A 17111-nucleotide genomic window follows, 5' to 3' on the forward strand; every position below is an offset into this window, starting at 1 on the left:
ATCTGACACAGTTTGGCATGGAGTCATAGAAATAAACCAAAGGTTTGGGCAAAAATAAAGGTAGTGTGAACAAAACATTCTGATTACTGTATTTGTCATTTATATCATTAGTATACAGTACAGTGTCTATCAAAAACTACAATAAAGTGTAGATTTTGAGGTTAAAGTACAGACGTACAGTGAACTCTCAGGATACGTGACTTCTATAAATGCCTTTTTTTTTTTTCTAATTTCTAAATTTGAATTCTAAAAATCCTGTTAAACTATAAGAAATGTGGTAAATAAGGAATAGGATGGTATACTTCTAGGAAGGGAGACAAAATCTCATTTTTTGTGTTCATATTCGGTATTCAAGAGAACAGAGTGCAGAACTGCCAGTTGAAGCCAGAAACTACATCTCACAGTAAGTTTTCATATGCTACATGTAACACAGCTTTATTACATTGTGAAAATTAAAAACGTCAAAAGCAGGAAAGACTGAGGTTCACTGACCAACATTCATTTTAATAAAGAATTTATATTGGTCCTATCATTATAAATGCTGCCTTTCACCACAAAGGCTTCAGGTTTTACCTGGTTTAGAACTTTTTGGAGATAAGGTGTTCCCATCCGATCTGCCATGTGCCTATATGCTGGGTGAGAAAGGAAGAATTTCCTTTCCGCTAGAAGAGCTGCCTTTATGTCTTTCTTCCCATCAATGTCTTTCTGGCTTCTGTTTACAACACCAATATAACCTAAAACAACACAAAACCGATGGGTAAGTGTCGTGGCAACTGTTGCCTGAACTACTGAATTCATATTAAATAGAACTAGACTGCCTCAGTTCAACCAAAACTTTCCAATTTAGGCATTCAGATATTGTTTACAAGTACTGTAATGACCTTAACAGTGTCTAAATTGTTCATCCTGTTTATGTATAACAGATACACTTCCTTTTAAATCACCGATTCAGATACAGCAATACCTGAAACTTTGGTGTACCCCAAAGAAATCACTTCAAAAATAAACAAACAAAAAAATCCCAAAACAAAATCAAAACACACAGAGAGATCTACATAGATAAATGACAGGATGTTAGCAAAACGCAGGAAAAATTTCTTCTCGTTTCCTGGACCAACATGCTCCATGGGAGGAGATGGTGGTCTCCTCAATAAATTGTAACTAGAATCAAAATTCTTGATATTGTTAACAGTATGAGCAACTGTGGCAGTAGCTGCCAGAACAATAACACGGAAGATTTCTGGAAGGGGTCAAAACTTCATTTACAGTGAGATTACCAAATCTTGCTTCTGTCACATGCAAAGAAAAAAAGACTCTTTTGTTACAAGCAACAGTAACCTGGCACAGAAGAGAAAATTGGCTAACAACTTGTGCTGACATTTCTTGCTTCCTCTGGAATATGTAGTGTATTTTCCAGGTCCAGAAAAAAATTACTTTACTTGCAGGATATTTTTAGCACAGCTGCCTTTTATGTTTGCTGAATAGCTAACGATAAAAGCTAGGAACTCATCAAGTCCAGCATAACCTTTAATTCACCTCCAGGACTCCCAAACACCACCCTTATCCAAACCTTCTGGATTGCAAAGAATATAGGCAACTGAACAGTCTCACCTCTACGAAGAGGGAGTAGTTTGTTCTCTAGAATTTCTCTTGCATCTGTTCCTTCATCCATCAGATCCAATTTTGTGATCACACCAATGGTCCTAAGGCCTGACCGGGGTGGAGGCAGGAGGAAAAAGATAGTGAAGAATCATTTATAGTCACGAAGAACAATTACATCTTACAATTATACAATAACAGATATGTGACGTTCTCAAAGCTTGTATCACACAATACCAGCTACAACTGCAAGTTATGGTATGTCTGGAAAAGAAGGGAGCATCATTGCCAGTGCTGAAATTTGTTCCTCAAATCTCTTCAACAAGGCTCAGCATTCCTATGTTATGACTGTATAAAATTTATGATGCAAGTATCCAGAAATCCCATGAGCACCACAGTCCATTTTGCTAGGTACTACAAAAATGTCTAGATAGGCATTGCCCCACTTGCTTATAAGACACAGTCACAAAATTTTAAAAATACATTTACAGCATCATTACCTGAATGATACTGAGCTAACAAACAGTTATTGCAATGTGGAAGCCTATATGAGAATGCATGTGCACACACCTATATTATACATTATAAATAATATTTCACACAAGAGTTCATCTATTACTTCCAATTATGTTATTACACTTGAGAACAAAAAGTGGTTACATTCAGTCATCCTTACCTTGAGGGTCTACTTCCTTAGCTAACTTCAGTGCATCTGAGTTGGCCAGATCAGTGTTAGCTGGAGTCACAGCCAGTATCAGACAGTTTTCTCGAGAGATGAACTGCATTATCATGTCTCTGATCTGTTGCTCAATATCTGGAGGCTGATCCCCTACTGGCACTTTAGTGATTCCCGGCAAATCAATAAGAGTCAGGCTTAATACTATATGGAAAACACAGGATCATTAAACTGGTTAGCACACCAGACATGTTTAAAGACGTCTACACATCTACAGCTGCAAATTTCAGTCACGTAAAACCCTACACAATTACCTTTATAGGTATATAAATATTGTCGATGGTTCAAACAAAATGCCTAACAATCTGAAAAGTACAGTTGTTTCCCTGTTGGTCTTTCACCTCTGGATTTATTAGTACTATTTAATATTTTAAACATTACAACTGGCATAGGAGAATGATACTTATATTGAATATCCCTGAAGGCTCTTAGACAAATGAAGCTTTCTGAGCTCTTTCTACCAATAGGAGCACAAGACAACAGACTGTTCCCATTGCATCTTTCAAATCAACCCAAAACAGGTTTTTGGTTTTGTGGGTTTTTTTAAATACAGTCCTTCTCTGACCATTGTGAGAGACTGAAAGGGTTAATGTCTCAAACATTGGGGCGAGGCACCTTCTGCACAACCAGGAACCCTGTAGAGAAGCTGAAGCCGCTCGGGAACAGGGCACAGAGGCCGGGCCATGCCAAGCCGGCGGCTGCGCAGTTCCCTGTTCTGCTAGGCTGAGCGGGGCAGCTCACCACATATGGCCAGAGGTCATGCAAAGTTTATTTGAGGAAGGGGCTCACGGCCCCTTCCTCACAGCCCGAGAGACCCTTCGCGACCACCCCCCCCAACAGCACCTGCACACAAGAGCGAGGGTTATATAAGTCCTTATGGGCGGTATGCAGAAGACGAGGAGGGGTGTGATTGACGTGAGAAAAGGCGGGAACTGGGCTATAAAAGACGCACACACAAGGAGCCCCTCATGTGCCTGCCCTCTGGAACTGGGCCTGTAGGCTGAGTGAAACCAGGACCGGTGAAATCTTTCTTTTTTCTTTTCTTCTCTCTGTCTGTCTCTCCTTTTCCATATTCCCTACACCTCATCCCTTTAGACATAAAACCGTTGACCAAGTCTGGGACTAGGAGTGGATCCAGCCACCCCAGGCTCTCCTCTGAGAAGGAGTCTAGAAAGCAAGGGGGTCCATTCTGAACCTCGTGACTCAACGGGAGGGCTCTCCTTATGCCCCAGATTGACATACATGGTTACCATGGGTTACATGGATTACTGAGGTAGTTTGATGCCAATTCCTGTCAAGAGAAACCACACCACCTGTTGTTACACCTTCCAAGTTCAGGCTGCTTCTGCCATAAATAAAATGTTTAACTGATCGTTTGGAGTCATTTCACCTTAATTTAGCTCAAGGGAATTCCAAACTGACCATGACCCCTCCCTGGTCTGTCCAGCACAGGTTGTGACAACCATGTTTTCAACAGTGTCTCCAATTAAGAAATTCCCAAAAAAGTCAATAGCTAGCCTAACTTACCTAGCAAAACTGTTGTTAAGCGGTTTTGGGGTATGTTGCTGGTTTGGTTTTTTGTTGTAGTTTTTTTTTTTTTTTTTTACTCTGTAACTTCTTAAGTAAGAAACATGAAAAAATTTATGCATTAAGAAAACCTGTTTTGCTCTGGCATGATTTCCTCAGTACAGGCCACAATGCCAACTAGAAGCATCCTAGCTTGTTCTGCCAGTACTGGGGTAACAGGGTATCCTTTAAACAAATGAGAAAAATGCAATTCCTAGAAACGAAACGCTAGAAGTATATTTGGGGTCTGGCTAATACAGACAACAGTTGCTGAACTAAAAGACTGATCTTAATAAAAGAAATTAAGAGCATTAGGTGGGAAATTTTCACTTTCACCAGGAGTCAGCATGTTCAACAAACACGCCTTGGGGCAGGGCATTTAGTTCAACTCTTCTCCAGTTGGCTATGTCACATCTGTATGGCAGAGAAGGGCTCAGGGATGTACATTTAGAGCCAAGGCTGCTCATGGTATACCAAATGGAAGTTCAGCAGCTCTTTCATTACCACTCCTCTTATTTTAATCTTTCTGTCCTTTGATTCGCAATGAAGACATCAGATGAGGTGGTTAGAAAAATAAAGCGCTTCAGCCAAACATATCACTTTTCTCCCGTACCCGAGACAGATTCAATGCGAAACATTTTCTCTAGATTGCCTTCATTAAATTGGGCAGATGGTAACCAGAAGAACTAAGTTTGATCTATACTGGGGGTCTACAACAGAAAGCAGCTTCAAACACCATTATTGTCTAAATATATTTTTAGTGGCAGCAAACAATAAACATCCAATAGGGCAGGGAGACATAATGACTTTCTAGATCACTGACAAGGGAATCCATGTGGTGTGTGGCCAAAAGAAGTTTTGCCACTAAGTCTCCCATCTCCTATTATTTATCTTTACTAGTGAGCTACTATCGAACAGTGTATGTACTGGGGGAGAGACTCGTTTCATCCTAATGCAGAGTGAGTATTTTTAAATCACGAGAATATTAAATGGGACAGAGAGTCTGCATTCTGCCCAGTTCTAGTGGCAACAGCTCTCCACTGTAGAATGGTTTCATAACACAGGAGAAGTTGAGGATTCTTCCAGATACATATCCACTTTTGGTTCAACTCAGTCTCAGAAGTTTTTTCATGCCAGAAGACTTCTGATCGAGCAATGAGAACACATACAAAAGGAGATAGCTAGACAGACAGAGCTACATAATATGCTACATGACAGAAATCTGAAGTAGAATGATTTTACCTACCATGTGGAGAATATATTCTCAAATTGATAGGAATTGAAGAAATGCCTTTGTTCACTCCTGTTATTCTATCTGTTTCTACTTCAATTTCCTGACGAACTTCATCAAAATCAGTAAACTTCCTCCCTTTGCAGTGTAGAAATTCAGCATACTCTGTGAAAAAATATCAATAGCAACTCTGTATTTCACAGGCTTATAGATTTGGACAACCACTTTCAAGCACCTAGTATTCTTCAGATGTGTATGCACAAAAGCATGTCATCATGGATATCAGGAAAGCATTATATACAAGCACATGCTGTAGATATGATTGCACAGATGAAAACCAGCCTACAACAAGAAAGGGTTAGTTAAAAAGTCAAGTTGACTGATATGATTTACTGCTTTTATCTTTAGCATGTCATCTTCTGGAACAACCTGAAAGATTCAAACAGATACCATTTACATTAGTAGAATAAGGAACAGATTGCGAATCAGATTCTGATTTTTCGACTGATTACATTTGCCTGTAATACCTCACTAAACTGAAGAAAAGTAATTCAAGTTCTGTATCATGAGAGATTATTAGCATTTTTTTTTTTTCTCAAAAACTAACAGCCCATGTTATGCATTGTTTTGGGTTTGTGTGGCAGGGTTTTGGTAGTGGGGGAGGGGCTGTGGGGGTGGCTCCTGTGAGAAGCTACTAGAAGCTTCCCTGGCTCCAGGTCAGACCCACATCTGGCCAAGGCTGAGCCCATCAGCAACGGTGGTAGCACCTCTGGGATAACATATTTCAGAAGGGAAAACCTGCAGCAGTGGAGGAGATTGGAATATGAGAGAAACCCCTCTGCCGATACCGAGGTCAGTGAAGAAGGAGGGGAGGAGGTTGATGCCCCTGCAGCCCATGGTGAGACAGCAGGCTGTCCCCCTGCAGCCCATGGAGGTGAGCAGGGGAGCAGATGCCCACCTGCAGCCCGTGGAGGAACCCATGCCGGAGCAGGGGGATGCCCCCAGAGATGGCCATGACTCCATGGGAAAGCCTGCGCTGGAGCAGTCTGTACCTGAAGCACTGCAGCCCGTGGGAAGGACCCACGCTGGAGCAGGGGAAGAGCGAGGAGTCCTCCCCTTGAAGAGGAAGGAGCGGCAGAGACAATGTGTGATGAACAGAACACAACCTCCATTCCCTGTCCCCCTGTGCCACTGCGGGGGAGGAGGTGTGTCACTACTATTGTAATAATCACACTTTGGAGCAAACTAGCGAACCATCCTACAAGGGACCATCCACCTATGCTTTGCAGAATTTTGTTTATCTAATTCTTTTCAGCACTTTCTCGCAATTCTTTGGTCTCTTTTGCCACGTCCCTGATTTGGTCAATTAGTTTATTAAGATCTTCAGTCACATTGGGAATGTGGACACAACAATGTTCCTTATCCTATTTGAGATATCCACATAGTCCCTTTTCTTGGGACTACATCTTGTTTCTCTACAATTAAATTTTGACATTGACATCCAATTCGCAGTGCTTTTTCCACCCCTGTTATGTTTTTCAAAACTCCCGTATGAAAGCAGTTGAACACTTGAGTACAATTCCATTCAGGGGCATATTCTCCATCCTTGGGATTCATGATAATCTCATCATACTGATTGCTAGTATTTATAAATTGTCCTGTCCATTCAAAACACCACGGACTAAGGTTCATATCTATCTTTTGACCATATGTCTCAGGCCAGTTATCTTCCATGGAGCTTCTCCAATTTGTTGGATCCTTGGGTGTTGGACAGTTAACCTTTGGAGTAGCTCAAACTCTCCTGTCCCAGGTCCTCCAGCTTATGCATAACAGGAGGATAAACCTGTCTCAATCGCTACCTGGAATATGTCTTGTTCCATATGAGGTAGCAAGTTGCATTTGCTTTTAAGCGTTTGCTTAAGTTTACCAGTGGCAGCTCTTTCAATGCAAGAATTCCCCATTCTCCTGTATTTTTGCTGGAATGTGGAATTGGTATATGAAATTCATGAACTGCAGTATCCAGGCCCAAAGGTGTCCTTAATTGTAGATACCTGTTAAGAGAAGAGAGAACCTTCCCTAGAGAAACCACATACTCTTTAAGATACTGTCTCCCTATTAATTCTATAGATCCTGGCTCATGTAATCTGCAGGTGTATAATCTTTTCTTACCTCTCCTAAGGGGGGCCTTTTCTGAATTTTAGTATTATTCTTTAAACAAACTTCACATTTCTGTACAATCCTTTTAGCTACTAACAACATATTAATTCCCAGAGCATATTGTCTGGTTGCCTCAAGCAAAGCTTCAACTCCCATGTGTATACTTTTATGCATTCTTTCCATTAGCTCCTTCATTATCCTTCATTATAGGACAGGCAATGGTTCCACTCCTATTTCCTTCTCCAAAGTCACAACAGCATACCCGGCCTTCTGTTCCCCTTTATTTACAAAGCTACTTCCGTCAGTGAATAGCTCCCAATCAGGATGTTGTAAAGGGGAGTCCTTTAAATCTAGACAGCTAGAATATATTTGCTTGATGGTCTGTAAACAATCATGTGTTAATCCTTCTTCTCCAGAGGGCAACAACGACACTGGATTTAAAGTATTAGATATTTTCATTACCACATCCTCTTGTTCAAGCAATATTGCTTGATACTGTACCATCCTGCTTGGAGACAGCCATTGATGTCCTTTTTGTTCCAAAACAGCTATAACTGCATGTGGCACTGTGAGAGACTGAAAGAGTTAATGTCTCAAACACTGTGGTGGGGCAAGTTCTGCTTAAAGACAAAGCCTGCACAGCAAGGAACCAAGGTGAAAAGCCCATCAGCTCAGACATCAGCAACAGGAGGGGGAGGGCGTGCTGGAGGGTGCGCAGCTCCCTGTTCTGGTAAGCTGTTCTGATACAAAGATCGAACAACGGTCAGGTCTGCAGGGAAGAAGTTACTCCACAAACGACCCCCAAGCCCAAAGGCTCACAAACTGGTCATTAACCTGACGAGTTTGGGTGTCCACCCGAAGGAGGAGCAAGGATGATAAAAGGACACAAACTGAAGCCCCAGGCACGCAAGCCCACGGGGACTGGACCCCTCGGCTGACTGGACCCTTCACCTGGCTGAACCAACGCTGGACCCAGGACCAGTGAAATCTTTCCCTCTTCCTTTCTCTCTCTCTCTGTCTTCTACTCTCTTTCCTTTTCCTTTTCCACAGTCCCTACACCTCATCCATTTCAAGATATAAACCGTTGACCAAGCCTGCTACTAAGAGTAGATCCAGCCGCCCCTGGGCCCTTCTCTGAGGAGGAGTCTGGAAAGCAAGGGGGTCTGCTCTGAACCTCATGAGTCAATGGGAGGGATCTCCTTATTCCCTGAATTGATGTATATGGTTACACGGTTTACAGAAGTAGTCTTATCCCAATTCCTGTTGTGAGAAACCCTGCCACCTACTACCACGCCTCCGCAGTTCCGTTTGCTTCTGTCATAAATAAAATCTTTAACTGATCGTTTGGTGTCATTTCACCTTAATTTAGCCCAAGGGAATTTCAAATTAAACACAACTCCCTAGTCTGTCCAGTCTGGGTCATGACAGGCACATAACAATGGGACAGAGAATCACTGTTTAACTTTGGTGCCTCCTGTATTAATATCACTGCTGTGGCTAACGCCCTCAAGCATCCCGGCCATCCAGAGCTTACACTATCCAGTCATTTCAAAAAGTAAGCTACCGGTCTTTTCCAGTCCCCAAAAGTTTCCACAAGCACTCCCATCACTTGATGTCCTTGTTCATGCACATAAAGCTCAAAAGGCTTTGTCAAACTGGGGAGGCCTAGCGCTGGGGCCCTTATAAGAGCAACCTTTACATCATCAAACCCTTTTCGACATTCTGGAGTCCATTCCAACACTTCTCCTGGTCCTTTAATAGCCTCATACAAAGGTTTAGCCATAAATCCAAAGTTAGGCATCCAAAGGCAACACCATCCAGCCATTCCAAGAAATCCTCTTAACTCTCTTTTTTATTTGAGTGGGGCAATCTGACAAATCACTTCCTTCCTCTCAATCCCCAGTTTTCTTTCTCCTTAAGAAATTTCAAAACCAAGATAGGTCACATTTTTCTGTGCAATCTGCGCCTTTTTCTGAGACACTCAATATCCAGCCAGCCCTAAAAAGTTCAATAAACTAATAGTTGCTTCTTTACACCCCTCAAAAGGTATTTGCCCCCAACAGGATGTCATCCACATATTGTAGCAAGGTAATTAATGAGTTCTTACCTTGCCATTGTTCCAAATCCTTCGCTAGTACATTACCAAAAATGGGGCTATTCTTAAATCCTTGGGAAGTACTGTCCAACATAGCTGCATCTTGCGTCCTGTTGTAGGACTCTCCCACTCAAAGGCAAACATTTTTTTGACTCTCTTCTTCCAGAGGAATACAGAAGAAGGCCTCTTTTAGGTCTAGAATGGCTTCGCTCCCTGTTTTAATTCCACTTTCACCAGTTCAGCTGATTTAGCTCTTCCAGGCCTCTCTGTTGCCCACACTAAGGGGACCACTGTTATAGACGCTCGTGACAAATTGGAGGAGCCAATTTGTATTAAATAAAAGATCGAATTTATTAGCAAGCGATAAAAGAGCAAAACAGCGCTGGGCGGCCGGGGAGACAGTGCTCCGCCACAAGCTCGCACCCAAACAGGGGAAGAGCCTCTTTATTTATACAGTCTTTTTAGTCCCTGATACGTGACGGCTGGCTGGTATCTTCGGTATCTTGTGCCATCAGGTGTTAAGTGGTCGTAATTTGCCTTTAGGTGGTTGTTGGGATGAAGGCCAAAGTCTTCCTCAGCTGTTCTTTAGGTGACTCAAGTCCCATTCATGCTCTGTAAACGTCTCTCTACATATGCTAATCATCGGTACTCATGGTCTTAGATAAGTGAAGAATATTCCTTCCTCCATATGCGATTTCATGAACAAAGTTAACCCGTTCATTACAATCCCCCCTTTTCTATTTTATCCTGATTTTGTTCATTAAATCGATCTAATACTTCTTTTGCCCGCCCGAGGATAGGATTAATTCCTTCATCCTCTATTTGTTCATATTGTTTTCGCAACAGCATTAAGTGTGCAGCTTCTAAGCGCCCTTTAACAACAGCGATCAACTTATTAAAAATGCATGGCCCGAAAGTCAAAAATAAGATCAACAAGATAAGGGGTCCTGTAATAGTTGACAATAGGGTGGTTAACTAGGGTGAATAATTAAACATAGACTCATACCAGCTCTGTTGTGCTTCCCTGTCTTTCTTTCGTTTTTCTAACCCCTCCCGTAGCTTGGCCATTGTATCTCTAACTACTCCAGTATGGTCAACATATACACAACACTCCTCCCGTAGGGCTGCACATAACCCCCCCTGCTGCATGAACATTAGGTCTAAGCCCCGTCTGTTTTGTAATACTACTTCTGATAAAGACCTAACAGACTGTTCTAGGGCTGTCATGGCTTTTTCTATCCTAGCCAAATCCTCGTCGACTGCTATTCTTAAGGATTGAAATTTTTGATTTTGTTGTACGAGGGAGGTTATTCCTGTACCAGCTCCAGCAGCTCCGACTGCTATGAGGGTTGCTACCGTGAGGGCTGTCAAGGGCTCACGTTTTTGTATGTGATGGGCCTGAGTAGTTTGATAGTCATAAACAAAATCTTCGGGATGGTAAATAAGCCTAGGTATTACAGCTACTTGTATACAATATTCAGTTATCCAATTAAAAACCTTTAGGGATATACAAGGTGTAACCCCAGTTTGGGAACAGATCTACTTAGTATTATCTGCAGGAATTAACCACTCAGCTGTTATTTCTCTTGATTTGTGAATTGTGTTACACAGGTGTCGTTTGTCTTTTGGGACATTCCCTATACATCTTCCTTTTCCTGATACTTGGGACATTGTTATCCCTTGCTTACGTCCAGATTCTTTATTCCATAAGCACTGAGCTGGGTTTGTTCCGTTGGCCTTTTTAAATCTAATGTCCACCCCAATAGCTTCATAAAAGGGTGGACGAATGCTGTAACATAACCAACAATGCTCAGTTATATTAGGGTAGGTGGCATTCAGTACCTGATAACTGGCTTGGAGCATATCCCACAATGGGCTGACTTCGGGTGTAAGAGTCGAGGGTTTGATTTTTGTTGATACGCCTGGGGTGTTATTTTCAGTGATGTTTATATTAGGAGAGATTGTAACATTATGTACAATACTGTTATTATCATCTTCCTTTGCTATGACTGGATTTGGTCCTACACCAGAGGGTTCATTGGGCACCGGCTCCTTTTTTATTAAAATTATTCCCCCTGTATCAGTGCCTGGTTCCCAAAACCTGATTCCCCAAGTTCTCCCTATAGTCCATCCTAGATCTTCAGGTTTCGAAACGTTAAGATAAATATGCCAACATGTGCCTCCTCGAACCGTACCCTGAGGTCCATAGGTGGGTTTTTGACATCCTGGCGGTCCCCATCTTACAGTTAAAAATTGGTCTTTCCCTCCCCCTGGTGTCCATTCTGATGCTATTGTTTCACAGCCCCAATATGCACAGTAATATTCAGTTGGGTGATTGCAATATCCTTTTCCTGGATTGTTAGCTGGACACATATAAAAGGCTTTACGCTGAACTGTATACTTGCGAGTATTCTCATCAATGGGAGCCCATCCATGGTATGACCTTACTAGGGAACTTAAGTGGGTCGTGAAAGAGGGAGCGCCTGGGGTAATTCTGTTTTGTATGATAACTGAGTGTTCTAGTTGTATTAGTGACCACTTGAAGGGTTGATGGCTGACATTACCAGATACCATAGGCCCAACAAGTAAATACCACAGTAACATCATCCAAACACGGATTGCTGGTGGGGTTTCCCAAGGAACACCAATGGGTGTTGATGTCAATTCCCGATTATCTCTTTGCCAGGGCATACCTGGTCGGGCTCCCAGAGTCCATTCCTCCTCTCGAAGTGTCTGTTTTTCGCCATTACCTGCCGATGATCTCATGGTGTACTTACACTCCCTTTTCCGTACGCCTCTGCCTATTTCGCCTACTCCGGTGCCTGGAGCAGCGAGGTTTCTCATCTTCTCGGCAGCAGTCGTACTTCTTAAGGGCGTGTTTTCCACTTGCAAAGCCCTTACGGGACTTAGCTCCTCCCCGGGAACTGTGTAGAATATTTTATATTACCTGGGAAATGACAAGACACTCGCAGGATTCAGGGTTATAGGAGCTTCGGGTTGGTTAGGGATTTCCTGTAGCTACCCCCTCCCCCGTAAGGCGGATGCGTTTAGTCCCCTTCTCCTTTGGGTACACTGTGTACAGCCGTCCCTAAATGGGTGGCTGTTCCTGCAGTGTGTCCACCAGCATTCCTTATACAAATTTTATTTAAGAGTAGACGCTATTCTAGTGATAACGTCTAGCTCGCTTCCACGTGAATTTGATAGTACACCGCCTTATAGTTTCAGGTACTAATAATTCCTACTCACAAATTAGTCTATTAATTTCCACTCTATTCAATTGGTCTCCACGGGAATTGGTACTCTCGACACTTCATACAGTAATAATGTCCCCTTCTAGAACTACAATACCATTTCTGACCGTACAGTTACAAAACACTCAACTCCAATAGTTATGGTTACGATGCTTTAAACACGGAATCCCACTAAATATTCCGGTGGTCTAGGGACCTTAGTCCCCTCTTCACAATAAAAAAGTAAGTACATAAAAAGGTGAGTCCTGCCAATTTATGTATATATACCAGCTCCGCTGGTTTGATGAGGTATCTGTTCTGTAAGCCAAGGAGTAAAGTTTACCATCTGTAAATTCTCTCCAGGTGACACCTGGAACCACTGGTATTAACTAGGTTTTACCGTTCTTCCAAAAGGATTTATTCATTCATGCAGTTCCTTTTTCTTCCTTATCACTAGTTTTAAGTTCTCTGAAGTCTTTGTTACTTCCCACTGATCTCTGGGTAAAGGTCCTTTAATTCGCGAGGCGTGCGTCCATCCTCGTTCTGTAGTCCGGACAGCAGTTTCTGTGGTAAGTAAAACAAGAAAGGGCCCCTCCCACCTAGGAGTGAGAGAGGATTCTTTCCAGGCTCTGATTAATACCATATCACCTGGCTTTACTGAATGTATGGATATATCCAGGGGCGGCCTCTGTACTACCATTCCTTTCTTTCGCAATTTCTCTCTCCTTTTCATCAGCTGAACAATATAAGGGTTAATACTATCTTCATCTAAAGTAGGGTAATTGGCTGGGCATTCCATATCATAGGGCATGCCATATAACATTTCAAATGGGGAAATTCCAGTATCTGTTCGGGGCTGAGTCCGAATATTTAATAAAGCAATTGGCAAACATTTTACCTATGACATTTTGGTTTCTATCATTAACTTAGTTAATTGTTTCTTTATTTCTCCATTCATCCGTTCTACTTTCCCGGAGCTTTGGGGGTGCCAAGGTGTATGGAACTCCCATTTAGTTCCAAAGGGGGCTAGAGCTTCTTTTATTACTTTGGAAATGAAATGTGGGCCTCTATCTGAATCAATAGTTTCAATATTTCCATATCGCGGTATGATATGTTCCAAAAGTACTTTTACCACTGTATTGGCAGTTGTCCTAGCAGTAGGGAACGCTTCAATATAGTGAGTGAGGTGGTCCACCAATACAAGTAAGTGTTTATATCGCCCTACTTTAGGGAGATCAGTAAAATCAATCTCTATTTTGGCGAATGGTCGGTGTGCCAATTCCCGTCCCCCTTGTACTTTTTCTCTAAGATGATGCTTATTGATCCTCTGACACGTTAGGTACCCCTGTACGATTCCCTTGGCTACATTATAAACCCCAATATACATGTATTTTATTGCGAATTGATCAACCAGCGCTTGGACACCCCAATGAGTCTTTGAGTGCATACCTCTCATTATTTTCCATGTTAGTGCTTTTGGTAATACTTGTCTCCCATCGGGTAGTTCCCAATTACCCTCTTTTTCCACTACTCCCATTTCCTTCAATTTATCCATTTCTGGTTTACTAAACTGTGGGCTAAGGATTTTTGCTGGCGTTTCACCTGCCAGCGGGGCGATGGTCACAGCAAGTAGTGCTGCCGCCTTGGCTTCCTGGTCAGCAAGATTATTCCCTCGAATTTCGGGGGTTGTTCCTCTTTGGTGTCCCTTAACATGTATTACAGCTATTCGCTTGGGCCCTCTTATTGCTTGTAGAATTTTGACAATGAGTTTCTCATGAACCAAACCCCTTCCTTGAGAATTAATAAGTCCCCGTTCCTCCCAAATTTTTCCAAAAGTGTGTACCACTCCATACGCATATTTTGAATCAGTGTACACGGTTCCCTCTTTGTCCTTCAAAAGTTCCAATGCCCTAAGTACTGCATATAACTCACATGCCTGCGCCGACCAACTAGGACTGAGGGGTCCAGATTCCTTTACTTTTAGGCTCCCCCCGTCCACAATTGCATATCCTGACTTCCTTTTCCCTGCTATTACTCGAGATGATCCATCAGCAAATAGCTTTTCTCCCTCCCCTAATTCTACCTCCTCTAGATCTGGCCTAATTTTTGTTTGTTGTTCTATGGTTTGGAGGCAATTATGTGTTAACTCTTCTTCAGGACCTCCATACAAAAATTGCGCCGGGTTCTGTAAGCTCGTTGTTCCGATCTCTAATTTAGGGGAATGGATCAGGATCCCCTCATATTTTAAAAGCCTAGCATCGGTGATCCATTTTTCAGCCTTTTGTTGGAGAACCCCTCGAATATTATGGGGGGAGAACACTTTTAATTCACTTCCAAATGTTATCTTATTTGCTTCTTCCACTATCAGGGCTACAGCAACAACTGCCTGTAAACAGGTGGGCCACCCTCTGCTGACGGGGTCTAATAATTTGGAAATATACCCTACAGGTTTCTTTTTCCCTGTCCACTCCTGGGTTAAAACTCCATATGTTGTCCCCTCTTCAGTGGCCACAAATAAATAAAAGGGTCTCCTCACATCAGGCAGACTCAAGACAGGAGCGTTAACTAGATCAGCCTTGAGACTCTCTAATCTCTCTTCATCCTCCGGGGTCCATTTAAGCAACCCATCCATAGTTAATTTTTGATACAAAAATCGTGCTTTCGCATTAAAGTTTTCAATCCACTGCCTACAATACCCAAATAGTCCCAACAATTGTCTAATCTGTCGTTTACTCCTCGGGGCTTTTAGTGATAAAATTCCATTTACTCGTTCGGGGTCCAACTTTTTAGTCCCCTTGCTTATCCAGTGTCCTAAATATTTCACCTCCTTTTCCACAAACTGTAGTTTTGGCCGTGATACCTTGAGGCCTTGAAGGCCCAAGAAATTTAACAACCGTATGCTTTCTTTTCTGACTGTTTCTTGATTTTCTCCTGCTAACAATAAGTCATCCACATACTGTATTAGTATGACCCCATCCTGCAGTTGGTATTCCCGTAGAACCCGTTCTAGGGCTTGTCTAAATAAGTTTGGGGATTCTGTAAACCCCTGGGGGAGTACAGTCCACCTTAACTGCTGTCTCCTATGAGTGTCTGGGTCTTCCCACTCGAAGGCAAAATAATCTCTACATTCCTCCTTTAGAGGGCATGACCAGAATGCATCCTTAAGATCTATTACGCTATACCATTGGTTCTCGGGTCCCAACTGACTCAGCAGGGTGTGTGGGTTTGCCACTACCAGGAACCGGCTGACAGTCCGTTTATTGATTTCCCTTAGGTCATGCACCAACCGATAGCTACCATCGGATTTTTTTACTGGTAGAATCGGGGTATTAAAAGGGGACATGCAGGGTTCGAGTACCCCCTTTTCTATTAGTCTCTCGATCTCAGGTTTTAGTCCCCCTTTCCCTTCATTAGATATGGGATATTGTTTAATTCTCACTGGAATCTCGGGGTTCTTAATAACCACCTCAAATGGTTCAATATCCAGTTTTCCAACCGTTTCGGGAGTATACCACACTTCGGGGTTAATTTGTTTCTCGTCTACCTCTGTAAGAGGACAAAGCCTAATTTTTAACTCTTCCTCTTCCACGTCTACTTGAATCCCCATTCCTATGATTAAATCCCTACCTAATAGGTTATATTCCGCTTCAGGTACTAACAAGAGCGTTCCGATTCCGCATCTGCAACTTGATTCCACCGCCACATCTTTTATCACGGGGACCCTGAAAGGTTCCCCTTTTGCTCCAATTACATTAACTTTATCCCTGGATATTTTACATCCCGGAGGTAATGATTGTACGGTAGACCTTTCGGCTCCGGTATCTACAAGAAAGGTCACCTCCTGGCGCTGAGGACCCACTTTTAAAGTTATCAAGGGCTCCTTTTTATCGGGGGTCCTCAGCACATAGAGCCCCTGACCCCGTTAATCCTCCTGGAACATTTTTTCATCCTGAATCCTTTTTCTACATTCTCTCTTCATGTGCCCTTTTTTCCCACAATCGAAACATTCCACGGCTTTATCTCCTCTCCTCTCCATTCTTCCCTTATCTCCCCCATCGGGCCTACAAGGTCTCCTTATCACACCCTTTTGTCCTTCCCTTACTGCTGCAACCAGCAGTCTAGTCTGCCGCTTTTCAGTTTCTTCTTCTCGCCTCACATACACTTTCTGAGCTTCTCTAAGTAATTCATCCAACCCCCGCTCCTGCCAGTCCTCAATTTTCTCTAACTTCTTCCTAATATCTTCCCATGATTTGGCCACGAACTGAGTTTTCAGCAACGCTTGTCCCACAGGAGTGGCAGGATCTACCCCAGAGTATAACTGGAAGCTTTTCCTTAACCTTTCAAGCCATTCTGTCGGGGTCTCATCTTTTTTCTGCCTTTCACTAAAGGCTTTATTAATATTCTGTCCTCGGGGAACAGATTCCCGTATCCCCTGTATTATAATTGTTCTCAAGTCTGACATATTATTCCTGTGAGCCGGATCCTGATTATTCCAGT

At 42.6% G+C, this 17111-nt stretch overlaps 1 protein-coding gene across 9 annotated transcripts in view; it reads right to left on the reverse strand.

Moving 5' to 3' along the window:
* The window catches only part of DNM3 (dynamin 3), a 200373-nt gene that overhangs the window by 150369 nt on the left and 32893 nt on the right, over positions 1–17111 (reverse strand). For all 9 annotated transcript variants that reach the window (XR_003925936.1, XM_030032130.2, XM_030032131.2 and 6 more), the window contains 4 exons: positions 5148–5297; positions 2276–2479; positions 1612–1710; positions 574–734 (listed from right to left, as the gene is read on the reverse strand). Coding sequence is in view for 8 of the 9 variants with exons in the window: in XM_030032130.2 (XP_029887990.1) it covers positions 574–734; positions 1612–1710; positions 2276–2479; positions 5148–5297 (614 nt within the window). In the remaining variant the exon portion in view is untranslated. The remainder of the gene's footprint in view (positions 1–573; positions 735–1611; positions 1711–2275; positions 2480–5147; positions 5298–17111) is intronic.

This window comes from Aquila chrysaetos, chromosome 12 (genome assembly GCF_900496995.4).
Source record: "Aquila chrysaetos chrysaetos chromosome 12, bAquChr1.4, whole genome shotgun sequence".
In the NCBI taxonomy this organism is placed as follows: domain Eukaryota; kingdom Metazoa; phylum Chordata; class Aves; order Accipitriformes; family Accipitridae; genus Aquila; species Aquila chrysaetos.